At 36.1% G+C, this 18,559-nt stretch overlaps 1 protein-coding gene across 1 annotated transcript in view; it reads right to left on the bottom strand.

The window, feature by feature from the left end:
- Positions 1-18,559, bottom strand: part of LAMA2 (laminin subunit alpha 2) — a 361,557-nt gene that overhangs the window by 150,722 nt on the left and 192,276 nt on the right. The window contains exons 15-17 of the mRNA XM_061990653.1: positions 16,507-16,618; positions 10,715-10,828; positions 3,514-3,641 (exon numbers count right to left, since the gene is read on the bottom strand). Coding sequence (XP_061846637.1) covers positions 3,514-3,641; positions 10,715-10,828; positions 16,507-16,618 — 354 coding nt within the window. The remainder of the gene's footprint in view (positions 1-3,513; positions 3,642-10,714; positions 10,829-16,506; positions 16,619-18,559) is intronic.

The raw sequence follows: 18,559 nt of genomic DNA, 5'->3' as shown, positions 1-18,559 counted from the left end.
TGAATACACAAGGAGCCGGTTGAAAAGACAATAATTGTTTGTTCTATTTTTAAATAGCAATGAACACAATGAGGCATACATTATCATTCCACCTAATCAGCAGTACCTGTCTTACTTCAAATAAGATCCTGCTTGTCAATCCCAACCTCACTCTTTCCAAGAGCTATATGGGAAACTTTGTAGAGATGCTATCACAGCTCATTACAGCATTGTACAAGATTGACTGTACCACAGTTCCACCAAGAGCTCTGAATTCAACTGCATAAATTTTAAAGAGAACAGTAACTACTTATTATTACTAAGCAATAATTTCCATGTTTTAAGGGTTATCCTCAGACCTAGCATCCTTTGATTCTTTCTCTGACTTTTCTCTGACTATTATCAGTCCACATTTCAACGCTAAATATTAATACATTAAGAAATTCCCATCTACATACTATAAAGGAAATATATGATACCAGGGTGACAAAGAAGATCTTATCTTCCTGATTACTTCGAATCTCATTAATCACTCATGAGAAATACTAATCAACAGTGTATATTGAGCTGTCAAAACGAGCTTAAAAAAATTTTCATCCTTCTTGATTAATCAACACTTTTTTTCAGAATTTATCTAAGGTAACAACATTAATACAAGTCACAACATGGGACAAACGTGAATACAAAATATAGGTATATATGTGATAGGTCTAAGTTGGGAGACAAAGTTTCCTAAAAGCTTACAACTATGTCACAGAAAAATCGTTCTTAGGAATAGGTTTGTGATTTTAATTCATCAACTACATATTATTGTTCTCAGACCAACCTGAATTCCTAGTTTGCGTTCTGTGAGCATACTTATGACCTTCCCAGGCTGAGAGAGTTACCTTCTATCTATATTTCCAGTGAAATAACATTCCTGACAGGATCTTCCTTACATGTATTAAGTTTATTGCCACTTCAAGACAAGAATGGTAATTATCCCAGCCATCTACATGTGGTAGAAAGAATTCTGTAATATTATACCTAATAATTCCTATGGGAAAAAAAAACAGTTTATTTGAAACTTTTTAAAGATTCAGAATGCTAGAACAGTTTGTAAGAGTGATGCACTAATGAGAAGAGATAAAATGAACAAGTCAATCGTGCATTACATATGCCATTTCTAATAATCACTGATCTAATTTGCATCACATAAGTGCAAATATGGAGATATATGCAAAAAAGAGGAAAACATAGCCCAGAATTTAGAAAACAAGCTTAGACAGCTTAATTTTAGTTTTCTGATTTGGCCAAGCATTCTTTCCTGACAGATAGCAAGACACTTATCACTGCTGTGCCTCAGAAGGTAGTAGATGATTGGCTTCAGTGATTGCATATGGAAACTACTGCAAATAGGAAACAGAAGAGGGAAGAAGCAGCTAAGTTAACTATATAATGACACCATTAGCTCCACATTTCTCAAAGGGTTAGATCAGTTCTCCTTCACTTTATGTGGAGAAAGAGACTTGGGTGCTGTGAAAACAGCAACGGGAATTAAGACACTGCTATTAAAGGCAAAACTAATTTTTATGGAGATATATGTCAGAGTTTCATTACACAGACGATACTGTGTGTTTAACAGGAACTTTGTATTTCGCTTAGAGATCTATATATGCCCTGGCATGCCATGGTAGGAATTACATATCACAGGAACTGAAATCTATGGTCAGATATTTATAATCATTTGTACATAACTTTGTACACTTGCTAGGTTGCTCAGAAATAAAGGAAAGTCAAGCAATCAACATTCTGGTGAACTACCTAATTGAGCTCTCCAGGTACTTTGTCAATAAAAACCTAAATTCAATCTATTTGACCTAGTTTGTTGCCCATCTACTCAAGATATAAATGTGATAGGATTTTCCCTGCTTTGTCAGTAGTGTTCTCAAATAAGAGGAAAAGAATGAATTAACTAGGCAAGGAAATACTAAGTAGGTGAAAGCAATGAAGACATCAGAGGAACTATGCCTGAGCAGCAGACAAAATAAACACACATATAGCTAATAAAACAACTGAAGAGCTGTGATAACAGGAAGATAGGCTCCCATACTACCATCCTCTGGAATTTCTGCTGATAAGTGGTTAGATTATTTCTGCCCTGATCCATGTAATTTTAATACAACACAATGCCACTGTAGGCAACAGCATTAGCCTGAACTACCCAAGAGCAAAATTTCTTTCAGCTGTGCCTTATGTTGGCACACTGACATTCAGATGATCTGTCTCTGCATTTTGCAGAGCTCCCTTTCTGCATGGGTTGTAAGCCATACATTTTGCCCTATAAACCTTAAGAAGTACTCTTTGTATTCCTAAATAATAAAGTGCATTTCATTGACAGAATCTGACTGCTGTTTCAGGAAAAGTGGGGTGAGAAAAAATCAATGCTGAAGGAAGGGGAAAAAATAAAAATAAATTACTCCAGTGGACTTATCAGTTCTTATAGCCACTTAAAACTTTTACACATAAAACTATGTGTATATAGTTTACAGTCTTCCAGTACAGTCCTTGTAAAATGCTTACACGGACTAAGAGAGCCACACGCAATTTGTGTCCAAAACTTGGGAAAGCATTAGTTAGCACTGCAAACATATCAGACAAACTCAACAGTTACTGATCTTCCTTAATAATTACTTTATGTGTTGCACCACGGTATCTCTTCTTGTGTAATCTGAACACGTTAGTGGCACTAGGGCTCCTTTTATCTGAAGCCATACTGGATAGAATAAGCCAAATGCACTAAGTCAAAGTGATACACATAGTTTCTTCCTTTATTTTAATATGCATATAAAAAGCTAGCCAGATGAGATTCAGGACAGTTTTCTTCAACTACATGCATTAAATTATTTTGGTATTGTTATTTTTCAGGTACTGACTGGGACAAAACTCAAGCACCAAGTAGCATAGTCAAGCTTTTGTAATCCAGGAAATATTTGCTCTTAGATCAGAGTTTTGATTCAATTTTTCACTGTTTTCATCAGTTTTACAGTGATAATTCTGAAACATGCTGACTAAATATTTTCACTTATGAGATCTAAAGCTGGATTCATACTTCAAACAAATCAACATTATCACTGCACATTGACCAGAAGAAAAAAAAATTAAAAGTAGGGAAAAAAATCACTGATCAACATAAATTGATTTTCAAAGAAATTATTAAAACACTACACATGTCATATGTGTAAATTCAGCCTTAAAAATAGAAACAACTACTTTTAAGGAGGACAGAAAAACAAGTAAAATTTTTTTTTATTCAAAGAGCAACTATCCAAATTCTCTGTTGTTTCTAGCCTAGGTTCATCCAATTTTTGTCTTGATCTTTGCTTCTCTATGAAGCTAACTACTCCATATATTGTAAAAAAAAATAAAAGTTCATATTACAGACTACATTATTTGATTAAAACACAAAAAATCTCTAGTGAACATGTAAAAGTATAAAAAGTTACGCAGTTTACTAAGTGAAAAACTGTAATATACAATAAATATAGATCTTACTTGTTAGAAGGTATATTTAGGGGACAAGCACACAATTGACAATCTTCAGCTGTCCCTTTAGTAGGATCACCATAGAAGCCAGGAAGACATCTATCACAATATGAACCACCTGTGTTGTGTCTGCAGTCCTAAACAGAATATGAAAAATCACAATTAAATAACTAGAACATGGAAAGCCTTTGAGGGTCTTTAATTTAGCCCATTCTTTCATTGGAAGGGGTCTGCAATGTATATTCTAATTTTCTTCTGCTGGTTAAGAAACAGTTCTAAAGGTTTGGGTAATAAAAAGAAAGAATATTTATAATAAAACAAACAAATAAAAAAAGATAACATTAACCCCACACACCAGTACAGGCTGGGGGTCAAACTGCTGAAGAGCAGCTCTGCAGAGAGAGACCTGGGAGTCCTGATTGATAATAAGCTAAATATGAGCCAGTAATGTGTCCTTGTGGCCAAGAAGGCCAATGGCATCCTGGAATGCATCAAGAAGAGTGTGGCCAGCAGGTCGAGGGAGGTTCTTCTCCCTCTCTACTCTGCCCTGATGAGGCCTCATCTGGAGTACTGTGTCCACTTCTGGGCTCCTCAGCTCAAGAAGGACAGGGAACTGCTGGAGAGAGTCCAGTGCAGGGCCACCAAGATGATCAGGGGAATGAAACATCTTTCATAGGAGGAAAGGCTGCGGGAACTGGGGCTGTTTAGTCCGTACGAGACTGAGGGGAGATTTTATTAACATTTATAAATATCTAAAGGGTGGGTGTCAGGAGAAAAAAGGGTGTCCCTTTTTTCTATAGTAGCTAGCAACAGGACAAGGGGTAATGGGATGAAGCTGGAACACAAAAAGTTCCACTTAAATATAAGAAAAAACTATTTCACTGTGAGGAAGCAGTGGCACAGGCTGCCCAGGGAGGGTGTGGAGTCTCCTTCCTTGGAGGTCTTGAAGACCCGCCTGGACATGTACCTATGCGACCTGACCTAGGTGGCAATGCTTCTGCAGGGGGGTTGGGCTAGATGATCTCTAAATGTCCCTTCCAACCCCTACCATTCTATGAACATTAATATAAATAATGATACTAAGAACAATAGACTAAAATAAGCAGCAAGTAATAAAATAAAGAATATTTTACTGCAGGTCTGTATCTTTCCACCATGCAACAGCTGCATTATTGTTTAAGCTTGCTTAAAGGAAACCAACTTTAGAAGCAGCACTAGGTTTAGTATTACAGTCTTGCAATAGCCCATATTTTGTGACAAACAGTTTTCAGATGTTGATCCCAGAAATACAGCCCAGGATATATAATTTATAAAAATGAGTTATTATATTTCACATCTAATTTCATTAGCTCATTTTACAAGGCACATGGCTAGCAGTATACTAAATATAGACTAACTGACTTAACTAATACTTGTTTTGCTAGAATAGGATCAGACTATTTTATGAGAAAAACTGAGGATTACTGTGAGTACATAAGGCCCTCTCCGACAGTTTGTGTTCCTCTACGTGACTGGCTTTCATAGCAGAAGAGGCAGTTTATTTACATATATGAAAACAGACAACATAAAAACATCAGCACTAGATCTGCATTTTTGTATATAACCTTTGGCCTGGTCAGAAATTAAATTATCTTTTGGCAGAATGTGAGTTTGTCCTCTGAGAATAGGCTTCCTATGATGACATGTAAAAGACAAATTTTAATTACCTCTTTCACTCTTCTTCCCATCCTCACCATATAGGATTTAGAAATTCAATTGTAAATTATTAGCAGGATCCATGATAAACTCAGCAAATTACTTTTCTGGCTTAAACTCTTTTTTGGCCACACCACATGATTGCTTTCACTGCTATTTGCCACAAGATACCCTAGTGTAAGCCTTTCACAATGAAAAATAACCAGAGAGAGCAGGAGAAACATTTTTGGCTCCTAAATGCCAGCTTGATGTCCTTGAGTATAGACTGAAAAAGCATATGGCAACTTCAAAAGGCCAAAATGAAAACCATTAGAGAGGCTTTGTTTAATGGGGTTTGTTCTAATCTGATATAGACAACAGGCCAGATCAAAACTAGAAACTATTTCTCCTAAGCTGTTGCTCAAGAATTCTTGAGGATTTTTTTTTTGTTTTGTTAAAAGTGTAGGTAATTACAAATGTATGATTTAAAGTATCTTTAAGAATACTTAAAATATTTTTTTTTCATTTTAATAAGGTATGGTACTGTTACTTAAGAGTTCTACTGTCCAAAAGGCATAATATATGCTTAAAAAAGGATCAAGTAAATGTTACTATTCTAAAACCCACTGATTTATTCTTCAAGACTTTCCAGGATTGCAATGATTTGTACAAAGGTTTTTGCACTATACTGCATAGCCAGTACATTTGGGCAGGTGAAAAAGCACAAAACCCATGAGTGCACTGGAGTCAAAGGAATCCGTTTCCAGAAATGCTGTTTGCTCTTTTAAAGGGTGCATTTTAATGTTTTTGTGTATACAATCAACATAACATTGACATGAAATATTTAGTCACAGTATTATATTTTCACATATTTGGTGGACTGTGAGCTAATAATAACTATTGAGACTCTTAGTCAAATAAAATTATGGCTTTACAACTGTCAGCTGGGTTAAATTCAACTTCATTAGGTCATTTATGTTCATTTGATAGTTACCTCAAGTGCTGTTATTGAAAAAAAAATCTACAAGCCATACTGAAAAAGTAGCTGGGAACATTAACATGTGCTTTAAAAAGATGTGACAAAAATAATTTCAGTGTTTTAAAAGAAAAATCCTTTGCAATTCAAATTTTTAAGGCATCATGTCAAATTATTTGTACTTTTTCTGAAAAATAATGGATTCTTCTTTTGTGTTAAGTTTAGCTTTAAATATCCTCAGACATATCTTAATGTTTTTGAAGAATATGAATGGCTTATATGTCGAGCATGTTATTAAAGTGAGAGAAGCTAACATGCTATTTTAAAGCTACACATCTCTTACAGAGGGATATTTGCAGCTTCTGCATTTTTTATAACCAAAAACCCAAAACTTTCATTTTGTAGGAAAACGGTTCATGTTACAAAGAGGTGATCTTCCTCCCTTTAATGAATTATAGTCTGAAACTCTTAAATGTGTCTAATTCCTCCCAATCCAGATCTCTGGATTTTCTTACTTCCTCACTATTAATCAGTAAATTTAAAATAAAAAAAGAATCCCACATATTAAAAATGAGCATGTTTTGCACTATGTATATGTTAGAGTTTAACTGAGAAATAACAATCTTGTGTGGTCCTATATTTTTCTTCACAAGCCAGTCCGGACTTTGCAAGACAAAGAACATAGACTATGTAGCACATAGTGTGACATAATTAGCCTTTTCTCTTCAGTAAAATTAGCCTTTTCTCTTCATTCTCTTCAGATGCTTTAAACATCACATAAATTTGCCAAATTTACAGATCACTTCAAGTACTGAAGTAGATGAGTTATTAGCCCTTCTAATGATATCATAAATACTCATGAGAAACTTCTGGTTTCCTTACATCAGTTGGTTGAATTGTTATTCAAAACTTACCAAATTTACAGCAATGGGTTCGAGTACCATCTAGTTTGAGAAATGTCTAATTAAACTGAGATGATTTCCTTAAAACATATTTAAGTCCACAAAATCTTAATTTCAAGTCCGTAGGAGCATTTAGTTTTTCCTCTGTGTGTGTTATATGTATGTCACAAGACCAAGTATAAAGATCACAATCAACTGTCCCTAACCTGAGCAGTACATTTTATACACTTTCTTTATACTCCCTTGGAAATAAAGTTTATTCCAACACATTGATCCAGTAGTTTTGGTAAAATCAATGTCTTGTTTCACAGTTCAACAGAACTTGTGGCCAGGAACAATTTTATGCCCAAATCTTTATGCTTTCAAATTCCAGGCACTGGATCTCAAACTATTTTGAATGCATCAATTTTATGGACCTTTTTTATCTCCAATCACCATTAAACTTCACTTAGACAATGTTTGAGTAAGTAAGATTTTGGCACTTATTTTTGTCCAAAATTTTATGTATGACTCAAACATTGTTGCCCAAAGACTTGATAGTCCTGGAATGTTTCTCCACCATTTTCTACAGAGCCAATTCTCCCCACTTTGGAAGAAACCAAATGAACATTTTTATCTCCAGAATCTAGGAACCCTAAATTCACACTAAAATCTCTCCTGCTTAGCTATATATGCAGCTGAGTTTATATGAATATGGAAAAAAGCTGTGTGAATAGAAGGCTAGTGATAAAAATATAACTCTAATTGGGGAGCATGACTGAGTCATACTCAAGATAGTGCCTTTGGCACACTGCTGCCCTTCCTCAGGATCTCTGTCACAGAGACAAGCAGGGAAGTTTAAGCTAGTTTAAGCTAGTTAAAGAAAGCAAAAGGGTAAGTCTGGGTGCCTATTTTAGTATATTCCCTAGCCATCTGGATCAGACAATGGTATTTCATCTTTGGAACCATGAATACACTCTTCCAGCATTATCAAACTACCGTAATGTCAAGTTTACACGGGCAATTCCCTTTCCTAGTGTTACAAATGCAATCAGGATGGTGCAAAGGCTTTACATAGTTTTCACCTGCAGTATAGCCTGTGCTGCATTTAGCTTGGGATCTATCATTATGTTACTGTCTATATGAAGATAGACTCCTGTGATCAACACTGTCCACTAGCTCTGATACTGGCTTCAATCTATAAGGTTTGCATATATATATATATATGCTGTTTACACACAAAGGAATAAACCACAAAATTGAAGCCACTGGGGAATACCTACTTTGCAATTTCAGCATATCTCCGGGGAGAAATATGTGCATTCTCTGGGCTTACTAATGGGAACAAAGTATCTTGCAATAAAGGAAACACCTTGAAATGTGTTCGTTTTTCACAAGGTTTAGGTTCAACCAACCTCCTAAAGATATGGTAAATGTGTGTCTAACACTACAAAAGAGTATTTCTGAATGTTACAACTTGCCCTATGTACCACAGAAGTTATGTATATCACAATGGTAACGAGAATCATGCAGCTCTCCATATGGTTGCTTTGGAGATCAAAGGGTTTTGTAGGTTCCTGCAAGGTATGCGTTAAAATGGGCTTTTTATACAGGCCTATGTTGAAGCAGATGATTTGAGCTTTTATCATGAGTCAAAAACATATTTCAGCTGCTTTTCAACTGCATTTCAAAGCTAAGGAAGAGCAAAAAGAAGTATCATATCAGTAAATTAGGTGCCTAAATTGTCTGTTGTATTACTGAAAAAAACCCATGAATAATAATAAGAAGGCCAAAAGGCTGTGTAAACCTCAATAGAAAGAATGTCTTTGATGTGCAACATTTCTCTTTTTCAGCATTCAGACTTCTCTCTCTTTCACTTCAAAAGGCTTATGATCTAAATTGAATAGCAGCATTTAATAGCCTGCATGGATACTAACCAATCTAACTTCACTTACAGTGTTTTCAAAGTAAGCTGCAAGAAAATTCAGAACTGATTTTAAGCTCTCTGTACGCCTCTTCTTTACAGCATGATCTAGTGTAAGCTCAGATAGAACACATAAAATACAGAATGCTTGATAACGCATACAGATTAAAGTATGTTTTGAACTGGTTATTCTTTCCATCCTTGTACTGCTGTGTTATCTTACACCAGCACTCTTAAAACATCAGAAGGGGGAGCTCTGCTGTCTCAGTCAATAGTTCACATCAGCTGAGAAGTGCAAAAGCACTGCAGGATGCAACTACGTGGCCTCTGCTCACATCCAGGCTGGTGGTACAGATAAAAATAAAGATGGAACTTATACAAGGGCTAAAATTTGAAGACACAGAAACAAGCAACCTCATAACTTGCATCTGGCTATGCAGTCCTAAGTAAAATAGTCAATAGTTGTAATATACAATAAACAAGGGTTTACTTTCCCTTTCTTTTCTGTTAATTGATTTTATCCCACAGTGATGTTACAGGCATCATAGCTGGATGCTATGGTCATTAATGCAATAAATTTTATCTTTGTTGAGAAACAAAGGTCTATGTCAACCTAATGATAATAATTTTCATTGCATATAAGCGAAGGATTCAAAACATGACTGTCATGTCATACAGATTTTTCATCCTAGGTACTTTAAGGCTTACAGTATAATCAAACTGGGAATAATTTTAAGCTTCTATTTGGGAAAAAAATTCACTGATACACACGTTAAGGATACCTTGTTTTGCACTGTAATGCAATGAAACATCTTGTATAGGCAAAACAGGAAGTGCTAAATTACATTGAAAAAAATTTTCATTTTGGATTTTATCCAGTAGCTTTTTTTAAGGGAAATAAAATGGAACATTTAAAAGCATGCATAATACAGACTCTGTTTGAAATTCTGCAGGGAAATGAGAGTATCATATCCCATTAAACTGGCACTGGCTCAAATTGTGTTTCTGCAAGACTAATGAAATGAGAAATGTTGTTTCAAGCTTCATGCCATGTCAGACAATATAAAACTGAAAATGCCCTTGAGTTAATCAGAGCAGTCTATTCAGCATAATTCACCCATTCCTAAAGGCTACTGAACAAGCTGAAAATAGTGGTGTGATGGTAGAGTTGCTATGGATAATATCACAGATTTAATTGCTGACTTGTAGGTAACTACATAAAATTTCCAAAGCTTATAAGAAAAATTTTTAAAAAGTTTATTTAGTCAAAATCATATGCTTTTATTGTTTTTAAAAGCACAACTTATTATGTGTTTCTTCAAGGTTTAGCAGGAATTCAGACGAAGGAAGCCATTAACAATATATTCTTGTCATGTTAGAACAAAATTTGCAAAGTTACCTGCTACATACTATAAATTTAGTACATGGTGAGAGACGGATGGGAGGGGAAGATAAATCTTGCATGGAAGAATATTGATATATTTGCTGCTTTCTGAAGGCCATAACTTAGACTATTGATTCTATTTCAAAACATAAGTCGTATGTGAATAAAAAATTCCTTTTGTTTAACTGTTGAAGCTACCATATCTTGATATGAAGGCACCCTTAACTTCAGTAACAGTTCAACATATAGATCCGTTCAGTGAATTGCTGACCTTTTTCTCCTTGAGTACTCAGAGATCATTAATTCAATTGCATATGTAGATTGCATTGGTGTTGGCCATGTTAAATCAGATTTCCTGTACTGACACTTACCAGACATTCTCCTGTGATATCATCACACAATTCTGCATGACCAAAGCACGTACATGGTGCACAGACTCCACCAAAAATTGTACCATTCACACGTCTGTGTCGAGGCCAGCAAGACTGTAAGATAAATTAGATAAAAAGTTAAACTCTCTTGAATAAAGAAAGGAATGATATTTTAAAAATATTGATGAATTTTGTACACACCAAATCAAAGCAACCAACCAATCAAACAAAAAAACAAACAAAAAAACCCCAACAACAACCTTGCTCTAGAAAGTTGTTCTTCCTGGTGCCATGGCTTTGCACTGACCTTAGCCTTATTAGCAGGTGTGAGCTTAGAGGAAGTCTTAACTTCATCATTCTTCTGAAATAGTAGAATAAAGCAGAGAAATAAAGAACTGAAATATGGCAGCATCAAAGCAAGAGGTACAGATAAACAGCCAGAAGGCAAAACACTGAAGGAGAGAGAAAAGGAAAGAAAACCCCACAACAACAAAAAAATTTTCTCAGTTCAGCTACAAAGAACAATTAAAATACCATTTAGTCTTTCTTGTTTGGCATCTAACAAAAGCCTACACTGAAATAAAGCAGAGACTGAAAACAAAGGCATCTTTTTAGTTACAAAATGTTCTTCACAAATATAAAGTATATTTACTTCTCTTTAAGAAAGCACTCTGATTTTTCCTTTTTAATGTTAAATTCAGATCAATATGAAATGCATGGCTAGTTTTTTCTTAGGAAAGGTGACATCATACAACTGTGATTCATCAGCAAAAATTCAGCTATTCCATTTCTTCATAATAAGATGTCAAGCAGCAGCCTTCCTTACTATATATCTCACAAATTGCTTTACAGTTTTTGCAAACTATCTTTCCTCAATAAGACTGTTCATATGATCCAAGATTTGATTATGCAAAACTAATATAAAAATGTGCATGACAGAGTGCTTGACCTTCAAAAGCACCTGGCTAATACAAAGAGAAAGTTTTGTGGTAACAAAATGTTACAAGTATCATTTAACAAAGAAAATCTCTTTCCCTTCACTTATATTCTCCAAAAAGTATCAAAAGATTCTCCTTTATAAAAATTAAGATCATGTCCCTTTTTGTCTTACTCTTCAAAATGTGAAAGTAACTTGAAATGAATTGAAATTATTCTTAAAAAAATTTTCAAAAATATGAGACATTATCCTTATCTTTCCTTCTTTTCATTCTTGGTTACGCATTCCTAACAAAATCCATAAATACTAAAAATTAAAATTCAGAGTTATAAAATAAAAAAAAAAAACAGGTGAAAATAAATCGCCCTATTTTTCCTGTGTCATGAGATGAAACTGCCTGAGCTATTTCTCTATAAATCTTTTACTTTGTTTAGTGTTTCTGAAAAGAATGGAGCACAGATATACATGATGTTGCATAAGATAAGGCTCCAAAAGTCACTAATTCTAAAAGCTTAGACATGGAATATCAATAGCAAGGCTTAGAACAAACGTAAAATAGGAAACTATAGATTGGGATCTTAACAGAAGATATGATGTAACATCTAAAAGTCAGGAAAGTTCTTAACCATGGTAGTGATGCAAGCTAAACACAACTTCTTCCACAGTGGAAGTAAAAGAGTAGACAGAAAAGGAATAAATCTGGTGGAGAAGAGCAAATAGATGTGAAGGTGTTGAGAAATAAAAGCCAGAAGATTCACATGCGTGAGCAAAGTAGCTACCTCAAGTGAGTCCAATTGATTTTTGAAATTTAAAATTTGATCTGCTTTATCCGTGCTCATGCAATTCTGTGTTCATTCCCAGATATACTAGCAAAACTATAACATTGACTAATATCCTGTAGAAAATTAATTCCAAATTTGTGTAATGGAATAATCTCACAAAAGACAATATTTTACACGGGATTGGTTGTCTTTTGAAGATTGATTATGCCAAAACATTCAAGAAAATAAGTAAATAATGGTTGTTTTTAGTGCTACAGCACCTATGCCATGTACTACAACATCATTATGCAGGAAACAAACACACATGTTAAATACAGATGAGAAAATAAAACTAAAAACTCCACAAAATCAGTAACAATGAAACACTGCTAGGTTGAAACTGGAAGAAACAAAATGGTGGACGAGGCTAAAAGTATTCAGAGCCCAGCTAGAAGTCAAACTGGCTTTAGAGGTAAAGGGTAATAAGAAAAGTTTCTATAAATACATTACTAATGAAAGAAAAACCAGGGAGAGTTTCTTTCTCCTATTAGATCTAGAAGGAAAATTGGTATTAAAAGATGATTTACAAATATCTAAAGGGTGGGTGTCAGGAGGTTGGGATGTCCCTTTTTTCTATAGTAGCTAGCAACAGGACAAGGGGTAATGGGGTGAAGCTGGAACACAAAAAGTTCCACTTAAATATAAGAAAAAACTATTTTACTGTAAGAGTAACAGAGCAGTGGAACAGGTGGTCCAAGGAGGCTGTGGTGTCTCCTTCTTTGGAGATCTTCAAGACCCACCTGGACATGTTCCTGTGTGACCTGCTTTTGCAGGGGAGTTGGACTAGATGATCTCTAAATGTCCCTTCCAACCCCTACCATTCTATGATTCTATGATGATAAGGCTGAGGTGTGTAATGCCTTCTTTGCCTCAGTAATAGGAACACTTCCACTGGGGAAAGTCAGCCCTCCAAGCCAAGAGATAGAGGTGAGGAGCAAAATGTCCTCCCTACAATTCAGGAGGAGATGGTCAGTGACCTGCTGCTCCACACTGATATGCACAAATCTATGGGGCGGGATAGAGTGCATCCTAGAGTGCTGAGGGAATTAGCAGGGGTGCTCACCAAGCCTAGGGAGGTCTCGTGATTTGAAGTCAGTCAGTGTAACACCCATATATATGAAGGGATGGAAGGATGATCCAGGAAATTACAGGCTTGACAGTTTGACTTCAGTGCCCAGGAAGCTAATGGAGAAGATCATCCTAAGTTTTATTATGCAGCACAAGCAGGACAATCAGGTGATCAGGCCCAGTCAGCATGTGTTTATGAAGGGCAGGTCCTGTTTAACAAACCTAATCTACTTCTATGACAAGATGACATGCTCGTTGGCTGAAGGAAAGGCTGTGGAGATTGTCTACTTTGACTTTAGTAAGGTATTTGACACTGTTTCCTACAGTGTTCACTTAGGAAAATTGGCTGTTCTTGGCTTGGATGGGCATACACTTTCCTGGGTGAAAACTGGTGAGATGGTTGGGTGCAATGAGTTGTGGTCAATGGAGTTAAATCCAGTTGGTGGCTAGTCATGAGTGGTGTCCCCCAGGGCTCAGTACTGGGGACACTCCTGTTTATCATCTTTATTAATTATCTGGATGGAGGGATAGAGTGCACCCTGAAGTTTGCAGATGACACCAAGCTAGGAGGAACTGTCAATCTGTTTGAGGGTAAGGAAGCTTTACAGAGAGATCTAGATAGGCTGGATGTCTGGGCCAAGACCAGTGTCATGACTTTCAATAAAGCCAAGTGCTGGGTCCTGCATTTAGGCCACAACAACCCCTAGCAACACTGCAGGCTTGGGGAGGAGTAGCTGGAAAGCTGCCAGGCAGAGAGGGACCTGGGAGTGTTGGTTGACAGCGGCTGAACAGGATCCAGCAGTGTGGCCAGATGGCCAAGACCACCAATGGCATCCTGGCCTGTATCAGGAGCAGTGTTGTCAGCAGGAGCAGGGAGGTGATCATTCCCCTGTACTCGGCTTTGGTGAGGCTGCACTTTGCATACTGTGTCCAGTTTTGGACTCCTTTTAAAAGAAGGCCACTGAGGTGCTGCAGAGGATCCAGAGGCTGGGCTACCAAGCTAGTAAAGGACTTGGAGTATGTCTCATATGAGGAATGGCTGAGGGATCTGGGGCTGTTTAGCCTGGAGAAAAGAAGGCTCAGGGGAGACCCTACAGCTACCTGAAAGGAAGTTGTATGAAAGCAGGAGTTGGTCTGTTCTCCCTAGTAACAAGCAATAGAACAAGAGGAAATGGCCTCAAGTTATGCCAGGGGAGGTTCAGGCCGGATACGAAGAGGAATTTCTTTACTGAAAGGGTTGTCAGGCATTGGAACGGGCTGCCCAGGGAGGTGGTGGAGCCACAGTACTTGGAGCTGTTTAAGAGACAGTTGGATGTTGCATTCAGGGAGATGGTCTAGTGGTTGACAGAGCTGGGACAAAGGCTGGACTCAATGATCTTAAAGGTCTCTTCCAGCTGAAATGATTCTATGATTCTATATGCTGAACCTTTGCTATAAAAGATTCATGAGAAATGAATTCAGTGAATAAAAGCATGGAAAAGAAAACTTTTAACTCTGCTCTTGTAAAAGAGGCCAGCTTTGTCAAATGGTATTTCTAAGCTTTCCAAAATGCTCTGAAATTGAGGGAATACAGGAAAAGTGTGCTTATGTAGAAGTCTGTCATATCTTCTTGGCATATTCTTGGGAGGAAAACCAACATACTGGTTGGGACTACAATATGATTTGGTTCGGTAGGTCTGTGGTTAGCACTCAGGGCAGGAATCAAAGAGTGCCCATTCCCACTAGTGTGCATAGAGACTTTAGATTTGGAGCTATCTATATATGTATTTCTATTCTGGAATATGATCTTATGTATATATCGAATTTCAGGGTCTGTTTTGAAATTGAAAGTTTAGCATTGAAGGACACAATGCTGGACAGAAAATTTTAGCAACATCAAGGCAGGAATTCTACCCAAGTCCCTCAGCTTCTACAAAAGTAGATATTTAAACATCTGTCATCCAGGTATTTTTAACCGCTTTCTGGGGAATTATACCCAAATCTGAACTGAGAGAAAAAAACAACAATTAAAACAAAAAAAGTGTGAAACACAATGACAGTTCATCAGGCTTCTTCAAAGAATAAAGATTAGACTTAAAAACTATTTCTCAGACAAGGTAGGCAATATTCTTCTATAGATTTTTTTTTTTATGTCTGTACCATTTTGGAAGTGATAGGAATATCCATTAATTCCTTCAGGCCTTCTTTCTACATTAGTTTATGTAGCCCCAGTAACAAGCAACCACATTTGGCATGAAACTAGACTCTAAGCCCTAAATATCACATATAAGCATGGAAGATTTTAAAGAAAAAGAGAGTTGACAAGCAAATGCCTAGAGTGCCTGTGTAAATGGCATACTGTTTGTAGTTTTGTGAAGCAGAGCATCTTGGTGTTTGAAACTATTTCCTTAAAGGCAAAGCTTCTGAAGAATATTTTTTGGCTTCTATTAACCCCAAGCTATGCCCATGTGAGCTAGCTAATCATATGTATAGTTATATGAACACATTCTGTGTGAACTAATGAATTTGTTAGGGAAGTGGGTATTTTCTGAATATCTGCACGTACACACACAATCCTCAAAGACTCCAAGGCAAATGGCAAAGCCCTGGGAGAACAAAAGAGGGAACTCAGTCAACCACTCATATAGTTTGATCTGGCTTTGTTGTGCACAGGTCAGGTAACTGATAGTTTCGTGCATTTGTAGCAATTGGCTGAAGGGTACATATACTACTTTAATTTTCTTTTTATCAAGAGAAATGTCTTTTCATAACTTTGGAATCATCATAGAGGTGCAAAACTTTAGATTTCAAATAATACCAAATATAATGCACCACCCTCTAGAAATAAAGATAACAAGACAAGTTATATCAAATTTCTAACAAGAATGGACAGCTCTCTTACTACTTTATACCAACACAGGGCCAGTGGCTGCTTACAACTATCACAGTGTTAACACAACTGACCTATGCTGGATCGCGATACTCACCTCACATGAGGTACCATCATACCCTGGGGGACAGTCACATAATTCCACTGCTGATGCCATCTTTCTCCCAGCTGAAGTATGGTCAGCAGCTTCAATGCTAACACTTCTTAATCTGGAGGTAATATAAACAAAACAGCTAAAATACCAAATTAGATGGAAGTGTATGTGCAGCTGGATAAAACAAACATTATACAGTGACATTCAATGTCTTGTTTATGCTTTCCTGTTTAAAAAGGAGGAGGTTTTCATTTTAATCTGTTTCTTCCTAAATTACATGTCTGTAGGCTTATTACTATTTTTGTCCATCATCTGAGTGAGAATGGTCAGATACACATTGAAAAAATAGATTAAAAAAGTCTCACAGCACTGCACCAGTAGATGGAAAGCTATTCCTGGTCTACCAGCCACATATGCCAACTTGGATTGCAGCTGTATATATAGCAAATGTGACACTAAGTAGTGTCTTAAAAATTTATAAAACATTGCTCCAACTTTCTGAAATATTAAATTGCTAAGTTTGGTTATAGAATCATAGAATCATAGAATGGTAGGGATTGGAAGGGAACTTTAGAGATCATCTAATCCAACTCCCCTGCAGAATCAGGGTCACCTAGATCAGGTCGCATACAAACATATCCAGACGGGTCTTTTTATTCTGGAGATTTTAGCTCTGTAAAAGATTTCAGCTCCATCCAGGTGGATCTAAGTAATTTGTGAATGGAAGAGAAAGTATGTATATGAAAGAAAAGAAATCTTCCACCATATACCTTGATTTTCTCAATGAGAGAGAATTTTCTATTCCATGCACAATTGCCCTTAAAACAAACGCTAGACATGGGCTAAATAGCCATTTCTTGGCTAAACACTGAACACGATTTCTATATAAAAAACATGGAAGTATCATGAGAGAGACAGCAAAAGTCTTCTGATAATTTTACAGGTAATAAGTGAAACAGATGTTGATCTCAACAGTATCCATTTGGGGAAAGAAACTGGGATTTGGGATTTAATTCTTAGGAGAATTCAGAAGAACCACTAAGGTATCACAGAGGTTCAATGACTTCTATTTTCACCCAGCAATCTTAACAAAGTGATTACTCGAGCTACTTGAAAAGCTTCTTTTGAAGTCTATTTCAGCAGAAAGTATAAGGATGACATGCGTTTTGTAAATAATCAATTTTCTTTGGAAAATGTAAACCAAATGTTTTTCCTCCATTTACTCTTTGGCTGATGAAAAAAACTGAAAACTATTTGCATGATTATGGATGAAAAAACATCGAAGAAAAATATTTTGTTGTTACTGCAGTACTTGGAGGAAAGGTAAGGGTAGGATATTTTCCCACTCAATTTTATGACAACTCTCAATAAGACAGAATAGAAAGGTATGGATAAAAAAAAAAAGATTTCTGAAATTGGGATAAGAGCTTCACAAAAGGAGAAATTTTACTATCAGTTATATGACTGGACTTCAGAGTGACTACCAATGTGTATTATGCAGTTAGAAACCTGAATCTAATTTGCTGGTTCTAGAACCTCTGTAAAAGATTCTTGAAACTATTTTAAAAAAAGACTGCATGTTCCTATCAAGATCTTCAGTAAGATCTCTCACTTTTTAATATTCTTCGTTCGTTCCATTGCTGCATGCTTATTTTCCAATAATATTTTTGAGTTTTCCTTACAAGAAGATAACCAATCTCTGGAGTATTAGATATCAAATGGTGATAACTTTAACAGTAAAAAATAATCTAATAATTTAAGGAGAAAAATCTGTAAGTGAAGAAACAAATTACAACTAAAAAGCCAAATTTTATTTATCCTTCCAAGCATGAATCTTAGAACAAAGAGATGCACTTATAGACAGAAACAATCCACTCAGTATTATCCCAAATTTATATTCACCGAATTGTTCCAATTTTCATTATATTCTGCTATTTGCTAAATGGGATTTTAATGTGTTTAACAGTTTTTAGCATTAGCAGCTACTCAGTGAAGAAAGCTACAGTGATTTCTTTTTCCTCTCATTTTGATGTTGCAGTTTTGATTCCTCAATGCC

The sequence above is a fragment of the Colius striatus genome, chromosome 2, assembly GCF_028858725.1.
Source record: "Colius striatus isolate bColStr4 chromosome 2, bColStr4.1.hap1, whole genome shotgun sequence".
NCBI classification, from domain to species: Eukaryota; Metazoa; Chordata; class Aves; order Coliiformes; family Coliidae; genus Colius; species Colius striatus.
Note: the sequence above shows the minus strand (reverse complement) of the source record. Positions and strands in the feature narration are given on the sequence as shown.